Source organism: Antechinus flavipes, chromosome 3 (genome assembly GCF_016432865.1).
Source record: "Antechinus flavipes isolate AdamAnt ecotype Samford, QLD, Australia chromosome 3, AdamAnt_v2, whole genome shotgun sequence".
NCBI lineage: Eukaryota > Metazoa > Chordata > Mammalia > Dasyuromorphia > Dasyuridae > Antechinus > Antechinus flavipes.
Genome location: NC_067400.1, coordinates 339,739,359 through 339,765,031, shown reverse-complemented (window position 1 = coordinate 339,765,031; position 25,673 = coordinate 339,739,359). Strand labels below are relative to the sequence as shown.

At 34.9% G+C, this 25,673-nt stretch overlaps 1 protein-coding gene across 3 annotated transcripts in view; it reads right to left on the bottom strand.

The window, feature by feature from the left end:
* Positions 1 to 628: 628 nt before the first annotated feature.
* The window catches only part of IWS1 (interacts with SUPT6H, CTD assembly factor 1), a 42,357-nt gene continuing 17,312 nt past the window's right edge, over positions 629 to 25,673 (bottom strand). The window contains exons 3-15 of one of the 3 annotated variants that reach the window (XM_051985692.1): positions 22,273 to 22,819; positions 21,523 to 22,194; positions 15,536 to 15,731; positions 14,933 to 14,990; positions 13,548 to 13,648; positions 11,071 to 11,221; positions 9,960 to 10,042; positions 9,366 to 9,495; positions 8,085 to 8,202; positions 6,958 to 7,069; positions 6,543 to 6,599; positions 3,402 to 3,513; positions 629 to 1,011 (exon numbers count right to left, since the gene is read on the bottom strand). In XM_051985692.1, coding sequence (XP_051841652.1) covers positions 880 to 1,011; positions 3,402 to 3,513; positions 6,543 to 6,599; positions 6,958 to 7,069; positions 8,085 to 8,202; positions 9,366 to 9,495; positions 9,960 to 10,042; positions 11,071 to 11,221; positions 13,548 to 13,648; positions 14,933 to 14,990; positions 15,536 to 15,731; positions 21,523 to 22,194; positions 22,273 to 22,819 — 2,469 coding nt within the window. In that variant the 3' untranslated portion in view covers positions 629 to 879. Of the gene's footprint in view, positions 1,012 to 2,764; positions 2,902 to 3,401; positions 3,514 to 6,542; positions 6,600 to 6,957; positions 7,070 to 8,084; positions 8,203 to 9,365; positions 9,496 to 9,959; positions 10,043 to 11,070; positions 11,222 to 13,547; positions 13,649 to 14,932; positions 14,991 to 15,535; positions 15,732 to 21,522; positions 22,820 to 25,673 lie in introns of all 3 variants that reach the window. The other 2 variants (XM_051985690.1, XM_051985689.1) reach the window with 2 other exon arrangements.

Here is a 25,673-nt window from a genome sequence, read left to right as displayed (position 1 = left end):
GCTAGAATGGATTTCAAATTGTACTGTTATGGTCCAGTGAAATATCAAAGAAGTCTTCCTTAGTTTCTTAGCATGCCTGTCTCAGCGGTATTCCTTGCCCACTTTACTGTGTCATTTGCTATATCCTATGAAACCAAATAAATAAATTTGTCATTGTGTCTAGAATAAAGAATAATGCCTTGTATGTGTTACAGTTCAGGAGACTTTCCTATGAGAAAAATATAGCTCTTTTGTTCTTATATAGTTGGTCTTTGAGGAACAGGGAGAAGATAGTTCCTATGTAGGTCTCTTGGATGTGCTCTGGGATAATGAAGACTATTGCCTTTCTAGTTAATTATTATAGTTCTATTGCCATAAATTGGAGAATGAATTGCTGCTGAACAGGTTCATCTTTCTGGGACTTAGAACTCTAGGTTACAGCAAAAAATATCCCTAGACATATAATCTTACATAAAATCAAATAGGGGAGGTAACCTAGCTCCCTAAAGAGTATGGAAGAAATACAAGAATTTAAAAAGTCTTCCAAAATAACTAAATTCTTACCCACAAACCACTTCTCTAATTGATAAAACATGCAATATGGTTTTCTATTATATACACATTTCTTCTGAAACAATGAAGAGACAGCTTCCCAAAACCAGATGGGCATTTATTGTCTAAAGTCTGAAGCAGTACAACGAGTATTCATCTGTACAAAGTACACAACAGAACGGTTTAAATACAATTGGGAGAAATGCCCTTAGAGTCTCAGTCCAAGGACATGATACAGAAGTTGAACCAACAATTTACAGATACACTAAAAAAAAGTTAAAATGTCATCCTTTCCCAAAAGTCCAATGGTGCATTTCTCACAGTAGAGCTGAGGGAAGATCAGCAAGGTCACAACGGCATTTTATTGCCTTCAATGCTGATTTTCACTGCATGAGCAGACCTGCTCTTTTTCCGTATATCTGTGAATTTCCGCATCTGTTTATCCAATCGACTGATTCCTTTCTTAGAAGTTCCCTGAAACTAAGAGATTAAAAAAAAAAAGTTAAGAAAAGAGATCAGAAATGAAACACACCCAGTTCTGTCTTCTGGCAATGGAAATACAGCAATCAAATTAATTAGATCTATAATATCAACAAGAGGCTTTGGTGGGCTAAGGACTAGGACAACAAATATGCACAGCAAGTGATAATAACAATTCACGTACATATGCTATTGCATTAGAGTTAAAGGAATGTTTAGTACTGATGCCTAATTATTGTTACTTAGTATAGGAAAAATTTTCTAAGATAAAAAATCATGTAAAAAGAGGGGAAAAAAAAGAGTAATCCTGTCCTATTCTTTTTGAATAAAATTAAGCTACATACTAAAACCACTTCAAACTTATAATTCCACAGGAAATTGAGCATGAAAGGATCTTACAAGATAATGGGGGCATATTATACCTAAGGGGGTAGAAAATAGCAACAAGCTGACAGAATCTGAAAAAGAAATGAATAATAATTATTCTAACTTGCTTTAGATGCAAGAATATTTTCAAAGAAAAAGGAAAAAAGAAACTTCTTAATTGAAGGGACTTAAGACTCCTGAAGTAGTCTGACATAATGGACAAATCCAGATTTACCACTACAAATTATGAAATTTTAACTTTTATTATCAATCTTTAATTGTCCTTTATCCAAAGAGATATTGTGTGCCTGCTCAAATATCTTTTGGCCTACAGCACTAACTTGCACATGACTTTTAGCAAGTCTCATAACCTTTCTGAACTCATCTATAAATTTAGGAACATAGATTAGTTAGAGGTTCTTATTGTGAATTGGCTTTTAAAATTTTTTTTATGACTACTTCAAATCAACAGAACTGATTTTCCTTCATAATTTTATATATTTATAGAATGTGACCTATGAAAGGGTCATAGTTTTCACCAGCATAACAAAGGAGGTCCATAACACAAAAAAGTTAACCCCCAGACTAAGATTATCCAAGGTCCAACTCTAAAGTTCTATGATCCTTCCTATACAGTAAATTTTTTAAAGGCACAGACTATATAGCAATTCATCTTAATCTAATGAAATTGAAACATTAAATGCATCTTGACCAACAAAAGAAGATAAACTTCATGTAGGCTGAATGAATAAAATGGATTTCTTCCTCTTCAGGCATATTATAGTTCTCAAATTTGACACTAGATGGCAGCAACCGAGAGAGCTAATAACAGTAGAACAAAAATTCAGAAGTAGAAGATTTTGGATTTTAAGAGCGGGGAAAAAATGGGATGAGGGAGACAGAAAGAAATCAGAGGAAGGTAGAAAGAAACAAGGATAAGGGAGTTAGGAAAAGGCTGCAGGGAAGGAGAAATGAAAAGATGCAGAGAAAGGGAGATGAAGTAAAGAGGGGGAGGGAAGAAGAGTTTTAGGTCCTATTAGGTATGCTTTTATGTTTATAGAAAAAGACTGGGTGACATCTCAATAAGACATAACAGAAGTTTTTTAAAAGTAGTTTCTGAGCTTATGATTTTGAATGAGTTACTTCTCTTGTTACCACTCAAGAGACTCAAAAAGCATGATTTGAACAAAATCATTCTGAATGGCACTTGCAATCTATAGTCTAAGATGACAAATTCAAAGATATTTGAATTTCATAAAATATATGTTAAGATCATAATCACAAATGACAAAGTTTGGCATTCCTGGTTAAGATGTGAATGCGATCTTCACTCCATAAATGCTATTAGCTAAAGCACATGCAGAGATTCACACTTCCTCAAAGATACCTCTTTGATTACAAGGGCATCCTGTTGCCTTCAATGCTGAACTTGACAGCTCGATGCATTTTGCTGAGTCGTTTCTGCTCTGCAAATCGCCTCTTGTGTTTTTCCAAGCGGCTTAGACCTTTTCTAAGAATACCAGGCTAGAAACAGTATTTCAATTACTGTATAAAACCAAAATTACTAAAGAAATAAAGGACCACTTGGCTAATTTTGTCTTAACATTTTACTTTTATCTTAAAGACTCAGATCACACAATTTCAACCCTTTATTTCCCCTAACAGATTTAATGAAAATAGTGAAGATCATGTGAAAGCAGTTTCATTCAGATATAGTGATAATTTCTCAGATATCCTAGGATACTAAGTTTATATAAGGTGAGGTTTACAATAAAAGATTTCTCTCTTAGAGAGAGACTAAAAGAGAGACTTGTTCTTAGAGAGCAAGACTGTAGTTGAAAATGCAACCATACACATCTTCATAAAAGGTCGTGTTCATATTCTTGACAATCTTTGTATTGCTTCTGAATACTTGGTTTGGCTGGAGAAGAAAACACTAAGCCTCTCTCAACACACATACAGATGACAGGGAGGGGAGATGAGGCAATAAGAGAGATCTTTTTTCCCTTTCCATTGTCACTTACCCTTGATGATTCTACTTCTACATTCCACTTAGGTCTGACAACATAGTCCTTGTTGGAGGGCATTGGTACCCTGGCACGAGCACAGAAGCCAGGGTCTCCAGGTCTAAGAGCTCTGGGATAGCAAAAAGGAAAGTGTTTCTTTTTAAAAGGCTGTCTTAGAAAAGTAAACTTTAAGAGTCAGTTTTATTTATTTTGTTACAATACAAAGTGCTAAAATCCAAAACAATCTTTCCAATAAAATTAGGCCTTTAAAAGTTTTCTTCTTAACCAAAAGAATGAACATTCCAAAGAAAAGAAGCAAAGGAATAGATCTAAAACACTTTGCTACTTTAAGGTACAATATTGAAGAAAGACAAACTGAGTTTCTAATTTAAAAAAAGAAAAATATCAGGGCAGTAAAGCAATAGTATGTATCCATTCATTTATACAAAAACTTATTGATATAGATCTAGAAAAATGTTAGTTAAGGAATAATATGAGAAAAAGAAATTTAAAAATTAAGTATAAGCAAAGCAGCAGCAAAATTGTCTTTACTTGCATATGACAGATATGGTTTAGAGAAAAGCCTAGAAATTCATTGGAAAAAAAAATTGAAATTAGTATATTTAGTAAAGTAATAGGATATGAAATGGACTCACAAAAGTATAAGCCCTTTTGTCTATCTTTAAAACCCAGCAAGAGAAAGAAAAAAATTCCATTCAAAATAACTACAAAATGCATAAAATACTTGAGCATTTTATAAAGGCACACTCTAGATTTATATGAGTATGACTAAAAAATATCCTTTACAGAAATAAAGGAAGAATTAATAATTTGAGAAATACTCATTGTGTATGGTTAGGCTTTGCCAATAAAAATGGCTGTAGTAACTAAATTAATATACAGATTTACCAAAGAATCACTTCAGAGAGTCAGACAAAATAATAACAAAAATTCATTTAGAAAAATGATAAATATTTAAGGGCCAACATTTGTGGGAAAAACTGTATATTGATGCACTACTGGTAGAACTGTAAACTGGTTTAGCAATTTAGCAATAAATTAGCAAATTTATTAGGTGGCCAAAGGAGTCTTTAACACAAAGTCTGTGTCAAAATCCAATAGCATAATCCTGGGAGCAGCATAATGACTTAGAAAACCACAAATTAACTTACTGATGATGTTTTGAATTGTTATTTATATTGTTAAACAATGGCCAGGAGCTGTGAGTTTGAAACCTCTGATGCAGAGAAATAACCTAAAAAGATAGCTTTGTAATCAATGGAAGATTAGGTAAGCAAGATCCAAATAAAATCTGGAACATGAATAATATTCAATAAACTCAAGGAGACTAACTATTGGGGCAATAAAGTCCTTTTGACCCCAACTCCCCCTCTCCCCCCAAAAAAAAGAGTGAGAGAAAGAAAAAAAAAAAAAGCTGGGAATATTAGAAATCAGTTTGAAAGAATTAAGTTTAGATGTCAAAAATACAGATGAAATACATAATCTAGATAACCTAAATATAAAAGGCTATATTATTTTAAAATATTACAGGTGATTAGAAGGAAGAATGCTTTTTTGTCTACTACAACTATCCTAAATAAGAGATAGAAATCATTCTAAAAAATAAAAGATTATTTTGATCAGATTAAATTAAAAAGCTTTGTTAAAACAAAAGGACTGATGCCAGAATTAGAAGAAAATCTCAATAAGTTTTTTTTCCTAATATCCAAGAATTGATACAAATATATAAAAACAAAAGACATTCTTCTGTATTTAAGGAGTGAAATGGCATGAACAAACATCTTTTGAAAGAAATAAAAACTGTTAATACATAAGACAGAATGTCTCAAAACATTACTGGCAGAAGAAATGCACATTAAGACTGAGGAATTAACAAGGGGAAAAAAAAAGAAGATAGCTAGAATCTAAGGTGCTTATCAAGTGGGGAATAGCTGAACAAACTGTGGCAGTCAATGTGTTGGGACATAATTACATAATGAGGAACAATAAAAGATAATTTAGGGAAATGTGCATAGTCCTCAACTGATGCAAAGTAAAGTGAGCATAGCCAGAATACTTTATATAAGAACACTGTAAAGAAAAAGAACCCTGAAAGAATTAAAACTCTGTTAAAAGCAATGATCAATCATGTCTCCAGATGACCAATTCCTGACAGACTTAAAGGAACAAAAAGAAACATATACTTTGTATTTAGCTCCTGTATGGATTTATTTTGCTTGACTATTAGTTGTAATATATATATATATACATACATACACACACACACACACACACACACATATATATATATGTATGTATGTATGTATTTTTAAAATAAGTGATATGAAATAAGATTTATGATTTTATATGGAATTTCTGTTCTGCTATGTATGTGAAAATATTCTTTTTAGGTTTTTAAGTTTGGGATAAAATAAATTTTAAATGGGCAAAAAATTAGGGTTTCACTTTACTACCATAATATCGGTCAGGATGATATAATATGAAAATGATAAACATTAAAGGGGCTGAAGGAATCCATCAACATATTCTTGGTGGAGTTGTGAATTAGTCCGATCATCCTTGTCAATAATTTGGAATCATACTAATGAAAAGTGCCTAAACTACATGTAGCTTTGGTCCACTGATACCACAACCAGAAATATCACCAAAGGAGGTTAAAGAGAGAAGAAAAGGTTCCATTCACAATTTTGGTGCCTTCTCTGAGATTACTTGTTAAGTTAGCCTGAGATTATGTTCTTTGTACATAGTTATTTACATATTGTATGCCACATTAGCTTGTAAATTCTCTGAGAGTGAAGACTGTTTTTGTCTTTGTATTTTCCAATAGGACCACAGGGCCAGGCAGAAGTTAGATGCTTAATAAATACCCAGTAACTTATTGACAGCACTTTCTATAGAATGGTGAAGAATTTTTTTGTTTTTTTTTGGGGGGGTGGTGGTGATGGTAGTGAGGAATTGGGAAGTGACAGAAACAAACAAAAATCAGTTAAACATCTAAAAATAAAGAAGAGGAACCCTAGCAAAATTTTTAAACACTAAATGGCGTTATTCTAACTTTTTTGGTATCTTCCCATCAAACACAGAAGGCAGAAAAATTAAGTTATACTGAATCTATTGTAGACAAAAGAAAAAGCTTACTTTTCTTCTCCTGTCAACACCTTTTCCAGATCTCTTCGTGGTGTCTGACCACCAGAACTATACAGAAAAAAAAAAAAAATCAAAGCGTTAATACTTTCTTTTATTTTTAATTATGAAGAAAATCAAATTGAAATGCTAAGCTTTTCCAACCTATCAATGTAGATAACATCCTTTATTTATACTATAGTATCAAGAAATGCTTTCAGAGCTGAATCTTGAGGGAAAAAAAATCTTTATGACTACATTTCACAACAGTATTAAGTTCTACTGCCTAAGTAGGTAAATGGAGAGGACAATCATGTTGGGGTAAACTTTCAGACTTTATAATGTATGAATAATCACTAACAAGGCAATGGAGAGAGAAACCCAAAGGTGGCAATGTATGCAATCAGAGCTTGATGACCTTCTCTCTCACCTGTTCATTCGTCTACGCTGAGGCATTTGTTCCAGATCTCTCTGTTCCCTCTCCTCTCTGGTCATCCCTTTGTAATTAGAGGTGAGGCCAAAGATGGGTCGAGACCACTCATCTACAATTTGAACAAAAGGGCCAACTGTTATGGACATGTCTGCTTACAATCATAAAAATACTCTCCCCCATTTTCAAACTGATTATTCTCAAAGCCCTTACAACACCCTACCTTTGAAAGTTAAATACTTTTAGCATCTTTTCACAATTGAGCATGACTGATAATTTCTGAATTAGAAGATGCAAAAAGTTGTGGCTACATTAATTCACAACCTGCCCCAACCCACAATTTCCTGTCACTTCAGTGATACACAATCAGGCTAAAAATAACTCAACTCATAAACCATTGTAAGGTTTGCAAACTGTTTTCTACACAACAAATATATTAAATAAGTAAAACACGTTTTACAAATTTTTGGAGATGAAATGAGGCTCAAATTAACTAAGCAATTTGGTCATGGTCAAGAAGCAAACAAAGTGACAAAAAATAAATTCAAACCATGCTACCTGATTCTATAGAGGCTCTAAGATCTTATTGAACTATGGTTGTCTTTGTAAATACACACAAATAATAGTTAACTCAATGTTCTCCTTTCAATTAGTTGTACAAGTATTATATAAACACAGCTTAAGGAAACAATGAGTTGAGAAAGAAGCCTTTATATACAAGTAAAAGGAATTTTTTATTTTTCTTGCCCCACTTACAAAAGTATTCATTATCATGTTGCTAAAAAAAATTTGAATATGACTGAAATAATGAGTAAAATAAATTCCACATTTTTAGATGAGGAACTATTAAGCATAAGAGAGTTATTCCTCAGGTGACTAAGTTAGGTGGAGAGAAAGTTTTTATGTATTTGCTGTTCAGTTATCATTGTGCTTCTCTTTTTGCAACATGAGGAGACTAATAGTTAACATATTACAGAAATTAATCATGAATCTATGGAGATAGAAACAAAAATTCTGCACATGAAACACAATAAGGATTTTCCCCTCATTTTTTTTAGATAGATGGCTATATATTAGACAGAAGCTAATATAGAAAAAAAGGTGCTACTATGAAAAGATTTACATACTGATCAATTTCCCTGCCATGTCTTTGTTGGGTCTGGATTCCTTGGGATGCTTATAAAGATACATCACTGCCCGTCCAATACCACTGTGCTTCAGGGTCTCCTGGCTCACACTAGGTAGCTGGAAATCAGACATGAACATTCATTAATATTAGAGAAACAAAAAGCTTGTTGACCAAATTTGGTGGAACTAAAAGGTGTACTTCAAGTCTCTAGGTACACAATTCCACCTCTAGAGTTAGGATACTCCAGGCCAAAGTTCTTAAACTGTGGGTCACTAACCCACGTGGGACTGTATAATTGAACTGTCAGGATCGTGAAAAATTTGGCAACAGTAAAAAGTTTCTAAATGCTCTACATTCTACGTATAAAATTTAAGATTTAATTCTTTATGTAAAAATAAGCAAGCATATATATATATCTCATTAGTATGCAAATTTGCTTTCACCTTTAATAAAGGGTAAAATTATATCTATCAAAGAGTTTTTTAAAAATAATTTTCTTTGTGATTTATTATCAGTAAATGTTTAATTTATATCCTTATTTTATATATCAATGTTCCTGGAGTCACATAAAAATTTCTCAGATGAAAAGGGGTTGAGAGCAGAAAAAGTTTAAAACTTGTTCTAGATAAGAGGGAAGATAAAAAACTTGTTCTAGATAAGAAGGGTTGCTGAGGGGTGGGGAGAAAAAAAAGAGCATTAACTGTGAAAAATTATTCAACTCTGAATCCAGGTGTATAACAACATTCAAAACATATACTACATTTACAGGTAATATGTATTTTCTGGATGTCAAAGAAGGGACAGATACAAAAAAATGTGCATTTCTCTAGAATAAAGGGAAAATTAAGAATGGCAAAGTAAAGTTTATCGGGTACTTAAAATTTCAACTTTTCAATTCAGTTGTACAAATTAACCCAGGTCTATTAGCATATTTTTAAAAATAAAAATACAAAATATGTCTTTTTAGGCTTCAATGTTCTCATATAGTGATGTGATCAACAGCCTCATCATCCTATATTCACTACTACTACTTAGAAGAAATATACCACTATGTCATTTCTGCTAAAAATAAAAAATAAAAAGATTTGGGCTTATGTCTTTATGCTTATGGCCATAAAAAAATCTGAAAGTTCTCAGTCTACTATTCAAACTCAAGAAAATAAATACAAATTCCCTAATAACCATTTTTAATATTTTTATTTACTTAATTTACTTAAATAATTGTAAAAAGAATATAGACAATATCTAGGGATCAAGTCATTAGAAATAATGCTCCAACCTCTTGTAGGATCTTTAACAGTTCCTCCCGAATCTTCAGCGCTGGCAAACTCCTATCTGGTAGAGGTGAAAGCCACTCTTTGATGGCAGACATTACACCACTATCAATAAAAGTTTCTTTAAGGTCCTGCCTGCAAAGGAAAATTCAAAGAGAAATGATTGTGAATTTTAACAATTTTTAAAAATAGATATACATGAAACACTTAAAAAAAAAAACAATTCAAGATTTTATATAATCATATCCAGATGAATAGTAGACAGTTAAGTTTTGTAGGAATTAAATTTCAGAGCACTTAAAGAAATTTTGATATTCATCCCAAGATTTATGATTTTGTCCCTGCATTGACATAGATTGTATTGTTATGACTAAGCAGGTTGATCTGAAAGCTACTTAGTCAAAAAATTCATCACTTTGTAGCCAATCTAGTAATAAGCCATTCAAAACTTAGCCAGGATGGTCCTAGGAGAGATACATGGTTCTTCACTGTACCCGCAATCTTCATAAAGCAGAAAAACAATCAAGTTGTATGATATGATCCTAATACTATGAAAAATATTTTTATTTGTAAGACAATAAAAATAACAAGATACTTACTTTTTAAGATGCATAACAACAGTAGGTAGCAAAGTTAGCTTCTTCAGTGCTGGCTTTTTTTGATTGTTCAACTGCCTATCTTCCTATAAAAGTGAGGCAGACAGAATATATATGTTGTAAATAGGTACTAGGTAATTAAAAAAATTAAAACAACTTCTAGTTCTAAGTTTCACAATAAAAGACACAAAATTGTCCCTTTTGATGTATTTACTGCTCTTTGTGCAGATCAGAATGGCAAAAAAAAAAGAACTATTTTTATTGAAGCCCAAATTATGAGATTCATAGCTTTCTGAATGTGGGTCAAAAACACACAACTATTACTATGTAATAAAAATAGCCATCATAAGGTGAGAGCCAAAGAAAGAATAAATTATTTTAACTAAAATATTAATTGCTTTCATTAACTTTTCAGACAATTCATACAAGAATACAAGCTTTAACAGAAAAAGCTAGAGAGATCTCTTTTAAATGTTAGGAAGAATTTTGTAACCCTAAGAATTGGATGATACTGAAATGAGTGGGACAAATAAGAATTGCGGGTTCTACTTAGAAGGTCCAAAGGGAGTGGATAGAGTACCAGCCCTGAAGTCAGGAGGACCTGAGTTCAAATCTGGCCTCACCCCCTCAACACTTCCCAGCTGTATGACCCTGGGCAAATCACTTAACCCCAATTGCCTTAGCCAAAATAAAAACAAAAAACAAACAGCTCCAAAGGAAAATAAGGCAGCTGTATTCACATCAACAGATTAGTATTCCACTGATGTAGGGAAGTAAACTAGCTTCCATGCTTGTAGCTATAAAAATGATTCTTATATAAAAATATCTGGAAGTTTTCAGTATACTATTCAAACCCAAGAAAGTAAATACAAATTCCCTAATAACCATTTTGATATTTTTATTTACTTAGTGAAAAAGTTCCCATAATTTTATCAAGACAAATAAAGAAAAATATTTGCATTCTCAAAATTTAGGCCAAAATGACAGATTTATCTGAATAGCTGTTAAATGGAAGATTCAAAAGCTTTTTTTAACACAGAGTTCAAAAATGCCACCAATTCAGTTAGAAGTATGAGGGAAAAAAAGATTTATGCTAGAATATGACCAATCTCACCTCAGCTGCTTCGTTCATCTTAACAATCATGGCACTAACTACATCATCTGCATCACTAATAAAAGTTCCACCATCACGATTTCGCCTGCGCTTTCCACTCATGCTCTTCTTACGCTGCAGCATCATCTCAAAATCTGACATGAAGTCCATACTAGAGTCCAAGGAAGACAAAATTAGGTATAGGGAAAATGTTAAGAAAGGCTTTCTCCCTACCACCATTTTTAAAAATCTACAAACTTACATAAGCATTTTAAATTTTAATTCTGGAATATGCTGCTGGACTTGCAGGTACTTAAAAAAAAAAAAAATCCACAACCCTTTAATGATACTTTCATCTCTAATAATTTACCACCTGAAAACAAAGATATTTCTTAAACTGATACCCACTGTTGAGTATATAGTAATTCCTGAATTATGAGATTATCTGTATGTTTTAAACTAGTCACAAAAACAATAAAAAACATGTTAGGGTTTTTTGGGGATAATTAATATTTCACAGTAGATGCTTTTAGAAATGCTTGCTATATTGAACTGATATTAAGTGCTTTAAGAGTACAGAAATAAACCAGATAAGGTCACGCTGTACTCAAGAAACTTATAGTATAGCACAGTGGTTTTAAATGAAGTATAACCAAATATTGGATGTTACAATATGCAGATAAATGAAAATTTATAATAATGTTTTTTAAGATGAATTTACTTACTTAGCATATATAGTATGCTAAGTACAGTATTTGTAAGTTAAACAACTTGCTTATTACATGTGGGCACTAATCTCAAAGCAGAACAGGCCTTGAACTCACAAAAAAATCCCAAAGAGTTGCTCTTAATGAAGGAAAATTGTACATTTGTGAATCTCCAGACTCTTCTATAATGGCTTAAAGTTTCTGGTAAGCATTTATTATCTCTTTCTCCTGCTACCTGCCTCCCTCAACACTGAATAATAAAAGAAACAAAAACCCCATAACATGTATTACATAGACAGAAAAAACAAATCGCTACATCTAAAAACCTGGGTCTCATTCTGCATTTTAAGTCTCATTACTTTTCCGGCAGGCGAACAAAATGTTTCATCTTCAGACTTTTAGACTTATGCATTATCATTGCAATGACTGATATTCTAAAGTCTTACCAAAAATTTTAAGCCATTACAGAAAAGCCTAGATATTCACAAATGTACAATTTCCCTTCTAGCTCTATGCTAAAATATGACAAATCTCACCTCAGCTGCTTCATTCAACTCTTTTTAAATTTTTTGCAAGTTCAAGGTCTGTCCTGTCTTGAAGCTAGCATCCACATGTAATAAACAAGCTGTTTATCTTACAAATACTATATTTTCATCAAATGCATTTGTAATAGGCCTTATTACAAAATAAAGAGAAAATAATTCTGCAAGAGAGGCAGTATAAATATTAAGATTTTACACACGAAAGAATAAAGGAGGTCCAGGCTTTAAAACCCAATAGTTAGTAAGTTTCCAAACTTTAGACTCCAACTCCAGTCCTTCTACTACACCAAGCTGCTCAAGAGCACTGCACTATGGACTCTGTAGTCTTGAAATTAAGTCTCACTTTTTCTACTAACTTGTGGCCAATATGGTCTTAGACAAATCAATTAATTATTAGGTGCCTTAGCTTCTATTAGCATAATAGGGTGATACTATTTGCTTCCCCCATCTCCTTCACAGGGTTCTTGGGAAAATGGAATGAGATCACAGATGGTGAAAGTGCTTTGCAAAATCAAGTGTGATTCAAATATAAAGTAATAATATTTTGCAAACTAATTTAAAATGAGACGAGATGACATTACAAAGCCAACCAAGAATATGTACATATTTAGAGGCAGCTAAGTGGCTCATTGGATAGAGTGCTGAGCCCAGAGTCAGGAAGACTCAAGTTCAAATCTAGTCCCAAATACTTACTAGCTGTATGATCCTGGGCAAGTCCTTAACCTCTCTTTACCTTAGGTTTCCTCATCTATAAAATGAAGATAATAATAGCACCCACCCTACAGGATTGCTGTGAAGATCAAAAAAAAATTATAAAAAGTGCTTAGCATAATGCCTGGCACACAAAATGCTATCTGTTATTATTATTATGAGTTCAAATCTGTTTCAGTTAAAAAAGTAATATAAAGAAAACGGTCTGGGATCATATTAATCCATATTAAAAAACCTTGTTAGTAAGACTAATACTTTTCCCTTTGGCTTCATGAGTAAGCTTAGGGTAGAATAAATTGGGATCAAAAAAAGATTTTTTTTTTTTTAAATGTGGCACTGATTTATCCTTTGTATTGCAGTTAGGAATCTAGATTTTAAATTCCAGATATATGAACAATGTAAAGACTATGTTGACCAAAGCAACTATGGTCAAATAAAATTACAATCATTATCTCAAACAGATAACAAACTGGATAAACATTTGTCCTCAATTATAAATTCTTTAAAAAAAACACATTTTGCCCACATATGGACTCACTGTTTTCCTCTTTTTATGTTATCATCAGAATCTGAATCATCTGCTGCCTCTTTAACTTGTGTTTCATTTTTTTCTTCTTCCAAATCTTCTTGGTTAAAACCCTAAATTAGAGGCAGTACAGATTAGTTAATAGCAATCCTATTTTTTCTTGCTTGGTATTCTGTACATTCTTCCCTCCCCCCAATCCTTTTAACCCTCAATGTAAGAGAATTTTAACAAAGTGAAAATCACATGTCCATCCTAACTGATGAGGCCTGATGTTAGATTTATTGCTCTTTATCCCAATTTGGATGATGCCAATTGGTCCATAAGCACTGATTACATACCTATTACGTGCTAAGCACTAGGGATCTGAAGATAGGAAAAAATGGGTCCTTGCCTTCAAGAATTTCACAGATAACATCTAACTCTATCTATATAGACAGGATAAATTGGAGATAGTCAATAGAGAAAAGACACTAATATTAAGGGGAATAAAGAATGGCTTTCTCATAGAATACGAGATTTTGGTTGGAACTTGAAGGAAGCCAGGAGACAGAGATAAGGAGGGAGAATATTCTAAGTGTGAAGGACAGTCAAAGAGAATAGAATGTCTGCAGTCTGGAGATAGAGTCTTGTGGGTGGAAAGGCTAAGTCATCACTGACACTACATTATGACTGATCTAGTGGCTTAGAAAGGATGTTAGGTGCAAAAAGCCTGGAAAGGTAGGAGAGGCCAAATTATGACGTGATTTAAAATTCAAACAAGGGATTTCGTATTTTATTCTAGAGATGACAACCACCAGAGTTTAGTGAATATGAGAGTAACATAGTCAAAACTTTTCCTTTAGGAAAATTATGATGACAGTTTAATGGAGGATGGATTTTAGTGGGAAGAGATTTGAGGCAGAAAAACCAATCTTTCTGCTGTGAACTAGTGAGGGCCTACACCAGCATGGTGGCAGGAAGTGTCAGCGGAAAAAAGTCACGTACAAGAGATGCTGTAAAAGTAAAAAATAAAAAAGCCGTAGCAATAGCTTAAATGTGGAGTGAGGAGTCAACACTGACAATGAGGTTGTGCACTTGGATGACTGAAGAGAGAGTGGTACCTTAGACAATGATAGGAAAATTCAGAAGAGGGGAGGGTCTGGGGGAAAAGATACTGAGTTTAATTTTAGAAATGTTGAGTTTAAGGTATCAACAAAACTTCCAGTGTGAGATGTCTAATTAGTAGCAGGACATGTGAATTTAGAGGTTAAGAGAGAGATTAGGGCTAGATAAACTGATCTGAGAATTTAAAAAAAAAAAAAATATATATATATATATATATATGTGTGTGTGTGTGTGTGTGTGTGTGTGTGTATATAATCTGATGTGTTTTAAAAGTAAATGCTTCATATATTTACAGTAAATTCTTCTTCCTCTTCATCACCAGATTCTCCAAATATATCTGCTATCAAGTTCCTGTAACAGATATAGAGGAAGAGTTATTTTTGTTTCCTCATTTTCCTTCCTTCCTTTTTTTTTTTTTGGCTGGGACATTGGGATGAGAATTGTGTCTCCTTTTCCTGCCCAAACTCTTCACAGGCCTAATCTCATTATTGATGAGTACCAGAGATTTGACTTGGTTTATTTCCGTTCCTCCATAGATAACTTGGTATCTTCTACCTACTTTAGGGAGGCTTTTACCAAATTGATGTTGGACTCAAAGGAGACACCTGATCAACTTGTCCCACTATAATTCAGAACTTTCAAGCTCAGATGATCCACCAACCTCAGATTCTCTGCTAACAGGAGTTACAGGTGTGTACCACCATATTGGGCTGCTTCCTCATTTCCAAAGTATCCAAAAAATCCAGATCCCAAATAGATCATTAAAAAGTCAGGAGACTGTCATAACATTATGAGCTTAATAGGCAATCTGAATGTATATGAAACATACAAAGTTTTCCTAAACCTTATTTGTAAGAATCCTCTGAAAATTCAAACACATTTAAATTGTCACTTACTCCTCTTCATTTCCTGAATCACTGTCACTCCCAAACAGATCTTTCTCTTCACTTTTCTTGCCAATCTCTTCCTTCCCTGCTTCTTCTTCTTCACTCTCTGATGCTACAGCCTTTTTCTGTCTTTTAGCAGATTTTTCTGATGCAGCATCACTGTCAGAGTCTTCTGCATCAGAGACAATGCGCCCTTTCTTTGCAGCTGTTAACAAGCAAAGTAATGTTAATAATAAATCTCTACAGTTACTTTATATTGTCAAGTTTTCATATGCTTCATCAGTTCAGTGTCACAAAAATTTATTAAGCACCAACTGTGTACAGCAATATATTAGTCTATGGGGCTTATTATTGTTCCTGTCATCATGGAATTATATAGTAAGGAAATATGACACAAAAATTATTTCATATCTGTTTTAAAAAACACATTAGATAGATATTATGTAAAAGCCCATTGTAAGTATAAACATTATCAACTCCAGAAATCAAATAAAAGTTTATGGAAAATGGCAATTCAAATGGGCCTTAAAAGACTGGCTGGAATTCAACTATAAAGAGTAAAGAGAAAAGGGGAAGCATTCTAGGAACAGAGGATAGTGTAAACAAAACCAAGAGGGTATGTTCAGGATACCCAATAGTTCAATACAGAATATTTCTTTTCTTCTTTTTTTTAAAATTATAGCTTTTTATTTACAAACCATATGCATGGATAATTTTTCAACACTGACTCTTGCAAAACTTTGTGTTCCAACTTTTCCCCTCCTTTCCCCCACCCTCTCCCTTAGATGGCAGGTAGTCCAATACATGTTAAATATTATACAGAATATTTCAAGGGATGAGGTAAGTCTGAAAAGGTAAAGTAGTACTACATGGTGGATGGTTCCCTGAATGCCTAGCAAAGAATAATTACTTGCTACATAAAAAAAGTAATAATTACTTGCTATATAAGATTTCTGAGCACAAGTATGATATGATCAGCTTATTATTCCTGCTGTCATGAAATTTACAATCTACAGTAAGGGAATATAAAGACTAGATAGACTGGAGAGCAGAGAATGCAAGTAGCATAACTTGCTATGTGCTATTGTAATTGTCTAGATAGATGCTCATGAGTGAAATTTCTACTAAATGAGAGGAAGTGGAGATGAGGAGAAAGATTTTTCAGAGCTAAGAATAAGGGTGTAAAAAGAACCACCAAAAGAGAGCATGTAAGCCAAGGACAGACCCTCAGGAAACTCATCTTATGGATGAGGAAGTAGTGAAGGAGGCAGAAACAGAATAACAGAGAAGTAGGAAGTGAACCAAAAGAACTTGGCATCTGAGTATTGAGAGAATACTCAGTGTAATATGCTGAAATCGATCTCTATAATTGTATCATAGTAACTAAGTATAACCAACCTTCTGAAATATAGTCAGTAAGAATGGGAGAAGGGGGATGAGGTAAGGGAAGAATTCTAGAATGTTTAAAATAAATGTTCTCTAAGATTTAAAAGAAACAGATCCTGAAAGTGCACCAGCATAGCCGTCAGACTGATTTACTTTATAAGTGTTTTTTTTTCATGCTGGTATTCTGCTTTATAGCTAGCAAATAACTATTCTTTTCCTGTAATCCCATTCAAAATTACTACTTGATTTAGTAGAAATTTTTTCCTTCAATTATCTCCCAGTCTCTAGCCTATTCTACTTGTACTTGTACTTGCACAGTTCCCCAAACTCCTAAATTCCTATTACAACATTAACAAATCTCTTTGTTGTCTTAGACTTTCAATTTTTTATTAAATGCCCTTAACATACCTAATTTCTTCAGAATAAACTATATCCCTTGCTTCCCTCTGGAATAGTGGGAGAATACTTTTTGCATGTTCTCATGCACTCAGGGTCAGGAAAAAGAGGACACTACCTTTTTCTTTTTTTTTTTAGTTAAAAAAAATTTTTTTAAACATTTTGTTTTTACCTTTTTATTTCCAAAATATATGCACAGATAATTTTCAACATTCATCCTTGCAAAACCCTGTGTTCCAAATTTTTTCTCCCTTCCTTCCCTTCACCCCTTTCCCTCTTCCTTAGCAAGAAATCCAATATATGTTAAACACATACAATTCTTCTATACATATTTCCACATTTATCATGCTGCATAAAAAAAATTACATCAAAAAGGAAAGAAAAATGAGGGCACTCCTGGTCATTCCCACTCCCCTCTAGGGAGAGAAGCCTGAAGCTTAAGAAAAATTCAGATTAGTTTGTATCAAGATGCCTTACAAACGCTTTTAAATCCCAAAATGTCCTCACTTTTTTTCCTTTTGTAACTCAGTTGACTGAAATACAGCAGACAAACACCCTCCCTCCCCCCAACACAAACTACTTTTAAATTCCTTTTCTTTCCATCTAGTACAGAGTTGTTTCTTCCTTACTACCTGGAAAACCTCTTCTCTTCCAGAATCCCACTTCTTTCTTTACTAATTTCTCTTTCCCAATTCTAGATTTCCTGACATCCCCTCTCTTCCAAGATTATATGAGAGGAAGGTCCCAGCAGTTCCTACTCCCTGGAGCCATTAAATTCCCCATGCCTGGCTGCTGCAGAGCCTACTCTGGCTCCCTTCTTACATTCACCGGTGGCCTCACTTACCAATGTCTGGGATCTTGGACAGTCTATAAGGGGGAGATGCTAGAACCAAACCACGAGGCCAGTGAAATCAACAGGACTCATCTTTTTGTGCTTCAACAGGCATCGCCCTGAACTCATAATGTCTGGATCCCAGACCATTTGTAAGAAACAAAGTATCTTTATCCAAATGGTAAACCTCACCATAATTACTTCATCTCTCAGGTTCAGAACTCTGAAGTTCTCAACACTCAAAACTCTTCTGTTTTTCTACTTCTCTCCTGCTTCACTTTTTCTTAAAGTGCTTTCTGGCTTCATGCCATCTAGTATTTCAAGACCTTCCTGTCTGCCCAGTTATGATTTTATTTCCCTCACTTTAGTCAAGCCTTTATAGTCAGTCACTTCAACAAGGTATCCTCTACTCTTGAATCCCTTTCCTTGTTCTTCCACTTCCCATCCTGCTCATCTCCAATACTGGCTTTCATTATCTGATTTTTTTCAATACTACTGCCAGAGCCACATGGCACAGCAGGAAATCAATAAAAAAAATCTAGGTTAACTACACATTGATGCAATACAACATCAACTGAGTTTTCACTGACCTATGACAATTCTTTTATTCATCTGATAGATACTTTTTAAATATTCTTCCTTGCAACTGCTCCAAAGCTCTCCCCTCAATCATACCTCCTTCTCCAGTTTTTAATAAAAAATTGAGTAAAGCTCTTTTGAGTTCCTTCATATGTCCTCTCTCCCCCGCAAAATTCAAAAGCTCTACCATCATTCACTTTACCCTCCTTTGTTTCAGTTCCTTCTGAAGATGAGGTAACCTTTCTCCAAGCCAAAGCTTGTGCCCTTGATGCCAACCTCTTTGTTCTTTAAGGCCTTCTATTACCAATCAGACTTCTGTTATGGGTCAGAACTCTGAACTTGAAACAAAGGATTCTTACGAGGTGCTAAGTTAGTGGAATTGATAGAGACAATAGTTATCTAATTTAGCATGGTTCAGTATGACTGATTTAATCCTACAAGGAGCTGTTATGGGCCAGAATTTAAAACAAGGTACTAAGTGGAACTGAGGAGACAGTGGTTAAATCTAGCTTAGCATTGATTTAATCCTACAACAAATTTCTTAGTGATATAATGATTGGTTTGTACTCAGTGTGGAGCTTATAAGCAAGAAGCTCTCAGCTAGGGAGATTCAGAGATAAGTAGACAGAAGGCTGGAGGCTGAAGGCTGGAGCACAAGCCCAAGCCCCTGGACTCAGACAGATTCATCCCATCTCACACCGCCTTGTGGCAGGCTCTTCTCCTTCACTTCTTCACTGAAACCAAGAATCTGAAAGGCCTCCAGAAAACTAGCTGAGACCCAAGTGAAGGAGACTTTGAAGGAGACAATAAAGGATTTGTCTTTTAAACATCTGGCTGCACTTGTGGTGATTACTGAACTGAAACAAAGGTTGCTTCCAGAGACCCCCAAGAAAACCTCAACAGAGAACATTATTTTAGAGAGAATATTACAGACTTCCATCTCACAGGCTACTTCTTTGATGCTACAAATAGATTGCTATTCTCCATTCCCAATTAAGAAAATAAAACTTCCCCTGACATACAAGTTTTCTTCATCCCCGCTTCTACAAACCTCTGAGAAGCGTCTACTTGTTACTTCCACACATCCTTAGCACTCATTGAACTACTCAATTCACTGAAATTTGTCTCCTGTTTCCATCAAGAGACTGAAACTTCTTCTGAAACTGTTCTCTCACAGGTCACACTCCTTAATCTCTCTGCAGCATCTGACCCTGCTGAAACACTCTTGTCTAGATTTCCCTTGACTTCTACATTTCTTTCTTGATTTGCTTTTTGAATCCCTTTTGTCTTTCCACTAATACCATTGCTGATTCATCCTCTTCCTGCCACCTAGGAATGAATTTCTCTCTCTTATTTATTTTCAATCTCTCTGTGTACTATCTACTTCTCTACTGTCTACAAACAGTCTCTTGCATCCTCAAAAATCCCCATTTGTTCTTTCTATCCCTGACAGCAATCTTGACAATGTATCTCTTATCTCGTTCATTGTTAAACTCCTTGAAAAGGTCATCTACAACTGGCACCTCCACTTCCTTCCCTCTCATTCTCTTATTAATCCTCTGCAGTCAAGCTTCTAACCTCATCATTTACTTGAAATGGCTCTCTTCAAAATTACCAATGATTTCTTAATTACCATCTTACCTCTTTGTGGCCTGGCAATGATGATCTCTCTCTTCTTGATACCCATTTGCTTTCTATGACACACTATTCTCTCCTAGTTCAGCTACCTCAGTTCTACATCCCTTCTCTGGTTCCTTTGATGGAGCTTCATCCAGGTTAAATCTGTTAATGGGAGTATTCCCCAAAGCGCTGTCCTGAACTTTCTTCTTTCTCTAAATTATTTTACTGGTGATCTTAGCAGCACTCATGGATTCCATTATCACCACCAAGCTAATGATTCTCAGATCCCTTTCTCCAACCCTAATTTTACTTTTCTCACATTTCCAACTGCTTTTTGACATCTCCAATTGGATGTCCTGTAGACACCAACACATCTAAACTTGTGACATGTCTCAAACTGAATTTACTTTCTTCGCAAACCCTCTTCTCTTCCTAACTTCCTTTAAAAATTACTGTGGGGGTTTTACCATCTTCTCAATCACCCAGGCTTTGCAATCTATGAGTCATTCTTGACTCTTCTTCATCTCATACCCTCTTCATGTTCAATCAATTGCTTAGTGCTGCCAATTTTACCTTTATAACATTTTCTCTGCTCTGATACTTCCATCATAATGGTGCAGGCTCTGGTCCCCTCACATCAGTTGTCCTTCCCCTAGAAGGCACCGTTTAACTAACTATTTATGGAGAATATATACTTCTGTTCTGATGTCCAAAGAAAGTCAACTTCTTTTGGAGAAGTTCTAAAATCAGAATTGACAACTGTGCTAACAAGGTAGCTGTAAAAAAGTTAAGTTGTTTACAATTTTTACCAAGGTGAGAGACATAAATAGTGGCAAATAGCTTAGCTGTCATTTGGTTCTGTCTCCATTGTTTCAAACTCAAATTATTATTGAAGTACCACTCAATTTTTTGAGTATGATAATTATCCTACATATATTTATCTCAGTGAACCCTCTTTAAAAACAATACAAGCCAATTACATTCCTATTACTCATAGACATCTTTTAACTTTTCCTTTAGCTATAATTTTTAATTCATAGTAGGCTAAATTCAAAGATAAGCTTTTATAAATTTCATTGAGACACTTTAAACAGTGGATACAAACTAGAAAAATAAAGAGAAATTGTAATAGGGTCTATTGACAGATATGATAGTAAACAAAAGTAACAAAAAAGGATCTTACGTGCTTTCTCTTCATCTTCACTATCAGAAAGGATAGCAGCTTTCCTCTTTACTACTTTCTCTTCCTCCTTCTCTTCATCCTCATCGCTATCCATTTTCTGTCTTTTAGGTGCTTCATCTTCACTGTCGGAACTGTGAAATATTTTTTCCTCTGGATGGTTACCTGAATGAAAAGAGTCATTCTGTAATTTCCCTTTATCCCGTCTGTTCTCTCTGTCACTATCATCTGATTCAATCTTCTGTTTTTGTTTAGAGGAATTTTCATTTTCAGAATCACTGGCATGGGCTTTCTGAAGCCCCTCACTTTCAGAGTCACTTGGCTGGCGCTTTGGGACCTCCTCATTTTCAGAGTCACTAGCAACTTTAGGAGCCTCCTCAGCTTCTGAGTCACTGGCACGACCCTTTTGGGGCTCATCAGCTTCCGAATCACTGGCAGGGCCTTTTTGGGGCTCTTCAGCTTCTGAGTCGCTAGCAGGATCTTTCCTGGGCTCATCAACTTCCGAGTCACTGGCTGGACCTTTCCTGGGCTCATCAGCATCGGAATCACTGATGGGACCTTTCCTGGGTTCATCAACTTCTGAGTCACTAGCAAGAACTTTCCTGGGCTCATCAGCTTCAGAGTCACTGGCACCACCTTTTCGGGATTCATCAGCTTCAGAGTCACTGGCAAGACCTTTCCTGGGTTCATCAGCTTCAGAGTCACTGGCACCACCTTTTCGGGATTCATCAGCTTCAGAGTCACTGGCAAGACCTTTCCTGGGTTCATCAGCTTCAGAGTCGCTAGGAGGACCTTTCCTGGGCTCATCAACTTCTGAGTCGCTGGCAGGACCTTTCCGGGATTCATCAGCTTCTGAGTCACTGGCAGGACCTTTCTGGGACTCATCAGCCTCCGAGTCACTAGCAGGATCTTTATGGGGCTCTTCAACATCTGAATCGCTATCAATGCCTTTCTGAAATTCCTCGTTCTCAGAGTCACTAGCAGGAATCTTAGGGGCATACTCATTCTCTGAGTCACTTGCATGCCCATTGAGAGGTTCTTCATTTTCAGAGTCACTAGCAGGCAGCTTCTGGGGCTCGTCATTTTCAGAGTCACTTGAGGGATGATTCAGGTCCTCATTTTCAGAGTCACTTACTGGAGGATCTGGCTGGTCTTCGGTGTCAGAGTCACTATACTTATTTCTATGAAGCTCCTCATTTTCAGAGTCACTAACATTGTGATTTGTAAGATCCTCATTTTCTGAATCTGTCATATGATGTCTTTTAATACGTCCATCATCTTCTCTATCACTATGATCATTCTGTAAGAGAAAAAAAAAACCAGGAAAATTAATAACATTTAAAAGGATTATGAATTTTCAAAATGAATTGAAATGCATTTCTGAAAATGTCCAACACTTATGAATTAAAATGCTTATTTCATAGCTATATATCAGGAGTGAAGGACCTGTTTCGGACAAGGGTCATTTGTATATTTATAACATCACTCACGGGACCATACAAAACTGTCAACTTAAAAAATTCAAATAGTGGGAGGCTGTTGTCACCTGCAACTGCCTTGGCAGGGAGGGCCAGACTAAATGATTTTGTGGGCCTTATATGGCCCAAAGGCCTGTTGATCCTTACATGAGCTATAAATACAAAAAGGAAAACTCCATCTGGCAATGTGCAATGATGAACAAACAAAAGAACATTATGGTAACATCATCTGATGGATCTCCCAAAAGGTGAATGATAAACCAGCTTTTACCAAATGAAATCTAAAAAGCATTATATCAAAATTATTTAAAGGCATATACTGAATTTAAAGGATCAGACACAAGGTATAGCTCTCTAGTATGTGAGACAGCCTCCAAAGTCCCAACTAGCCAAACAATTAAGAGATATCATGCAAGAGGAACAAAAAAGTCACCCCAAAACTGATTTTAAAAAGCAACATACAAATGGTTGGGCTTTTTTATAAGTGACTTTAGATCCAATGATGATATTAAAAGAGCAAATGAAATGAAAATGTACTTTCTCAAAAATCCATCCTACTGTTAAAATTTTCCATTTATTCTTACTCATGTGAAGAACTATAAACTGCATCAATTACTCCCCAAGAATATACTAATTGTTTTCCTAATTTAATATAACATATAAAAATCACCTGTTTCAGAAATACATTTTCAAATTTCATTCAGAGCTTCACATCACTAAAAATCTCCAAATGCTAATAGAAAAGATATCCTCCCAATATACTAAGATAAAAAGTAATTTAGTCTTTACTTTTTCAAATATGATTGTTTATTCCTTAGTCAGAATCAATTTTTCCAAGTATTTATTTAAAAAGCTATTACTAGTTTCGTGTTCTACTAGAACCAACTGTTCTACTAGATTTATTTAGTTACAGAAAGCTTTAGTGCCCTTAACCTCCACTCCCTAGTGAAATCTGGTACTTACTAAATGATATGACATAAGGAGATGGGAATATAACTAAGAATCAAGTATGATGTTTAAGTGAAAAAATATAATTAATCTTTGAGGTTTAATATTATTATATTTCATGTTTTCATAGTTTAGAGATAGAAGGGATCCTTAGAAGTCATATAAAATCCATCTTTTCTTTTTAAATAAGAATTAAGGCCCAAAGAAGTTAAATTATTTGCCCAAATCACATAGAAAAAAATCAGGACAGGGATGGAATTCATAGGCCCTGACACTTAATCCTATACTGTTTCCAGTATCTCCCTACAATCTGGCTCCAATAACCTTTTCAGAATTATTTCCTATTATTTCCCAACTTCCCACATTATATGTTCTAGTCAAAAGTGATCTCTTGCTATACACCAAACAAAATAGATCTCTCTTCACAAAATTCCTGAACTCTCCATCCCTATTTCTCTTGTCTCATTTCTAGTCTACCTTCAAAGTCTACTTCAAAAGCTTTATTTTCTATGTAAACTTTTGGGATCCCACATCTCCCACTCTCGATGTAATCACTCCTTCCCCTTTGAATTATAATATCTAAAATTTCTTATTACAAGCTCGCATTATTGTGGTGATCTTCTTCTTTTAAAATAAGTAGAATAGTTCTCTCTAAGGGAGAGGGTAGGTTTTTCAGGGGAGGTTTTCTTGGAGGCAGCCTTAGTATCAGTTCAGATCAATAATTACCCCAAATGCAGCCAGCTGGTAAAAAAACAAACGTTGATTTCTCATTCCAAGTCTTGTCTCTTTCCTTGGGTCCGGATAGCTAGATTCTTAGAAGCCTATCTCTCTGCTTGGTTCCAAGAGCTCCCTCCGAATGTCTCCAAATCCAAAGGTTTTGTCCTTCAGCCTCTGCCTTCTTCAGCCTCCAGCCAGCACAAAGATGGAATGAATCTCTTGTCTCCTTCACTTGGGGCTCGGCTAGCTTTCTGGTGAGTCTTTCAGACCAGCTTGGTCTCAGTAGGGGAAGTGCAGGAGCCCAGCCACCACAGAGAGCCTTCTCCCACTCAACTCTCACTTGTAGCTTCTTCCTCTCAAAACTCTTCTTCCACCACCAGCCAGCCAAGTGGAAAAAATAATCTGGAATGAATCACTCTTCACTGGCTTATATATCACTTGTCTGAGAGAAGGGATTATGGGTTTTCTCCCATAGTGCTCTCTGGCCCTAAGAGCTTCAAGGGAGGTGTGAATTCAGGTATTTCATACTAAACCCTGAAATTTCCCAAACGTGTGAACTCCAATGAGTAAAGGTGTGAACACAAGCATTGTATCAATTAGTTCTACTTAGTACCTTGTTTCAGGTTCTGGCCCAAAACATCTTCTTGTAAGATCAGAACAATAATCTATCAACTCTAATAAGTTAGCAGTTTTGTAAAGATTCCAACACATTGTATCTTTCATTTTATGTCTTGTGTTGCTTAATTCAATGTGAATAGGGAACCCTTGTCTTTTCCTTAATTTAACGCAGATGGGGACCTTTATTTGTAGTAATTACATCACACATAACAACGTCCAGGTCCAGGTGTGGGTGGCACAATTAAGAGGCTTAGAGTCAGGAAGCCCTGAATTCAAACACAGCCTCTACTTAGGTGTCAATTCACCCTGTTTGCCTCAATTTCCTCATCTGTATAATGAGTTGGAGTCGGAAATGACAAACCACTCCAGTATCTTTATCAAGAAAACCCCAGA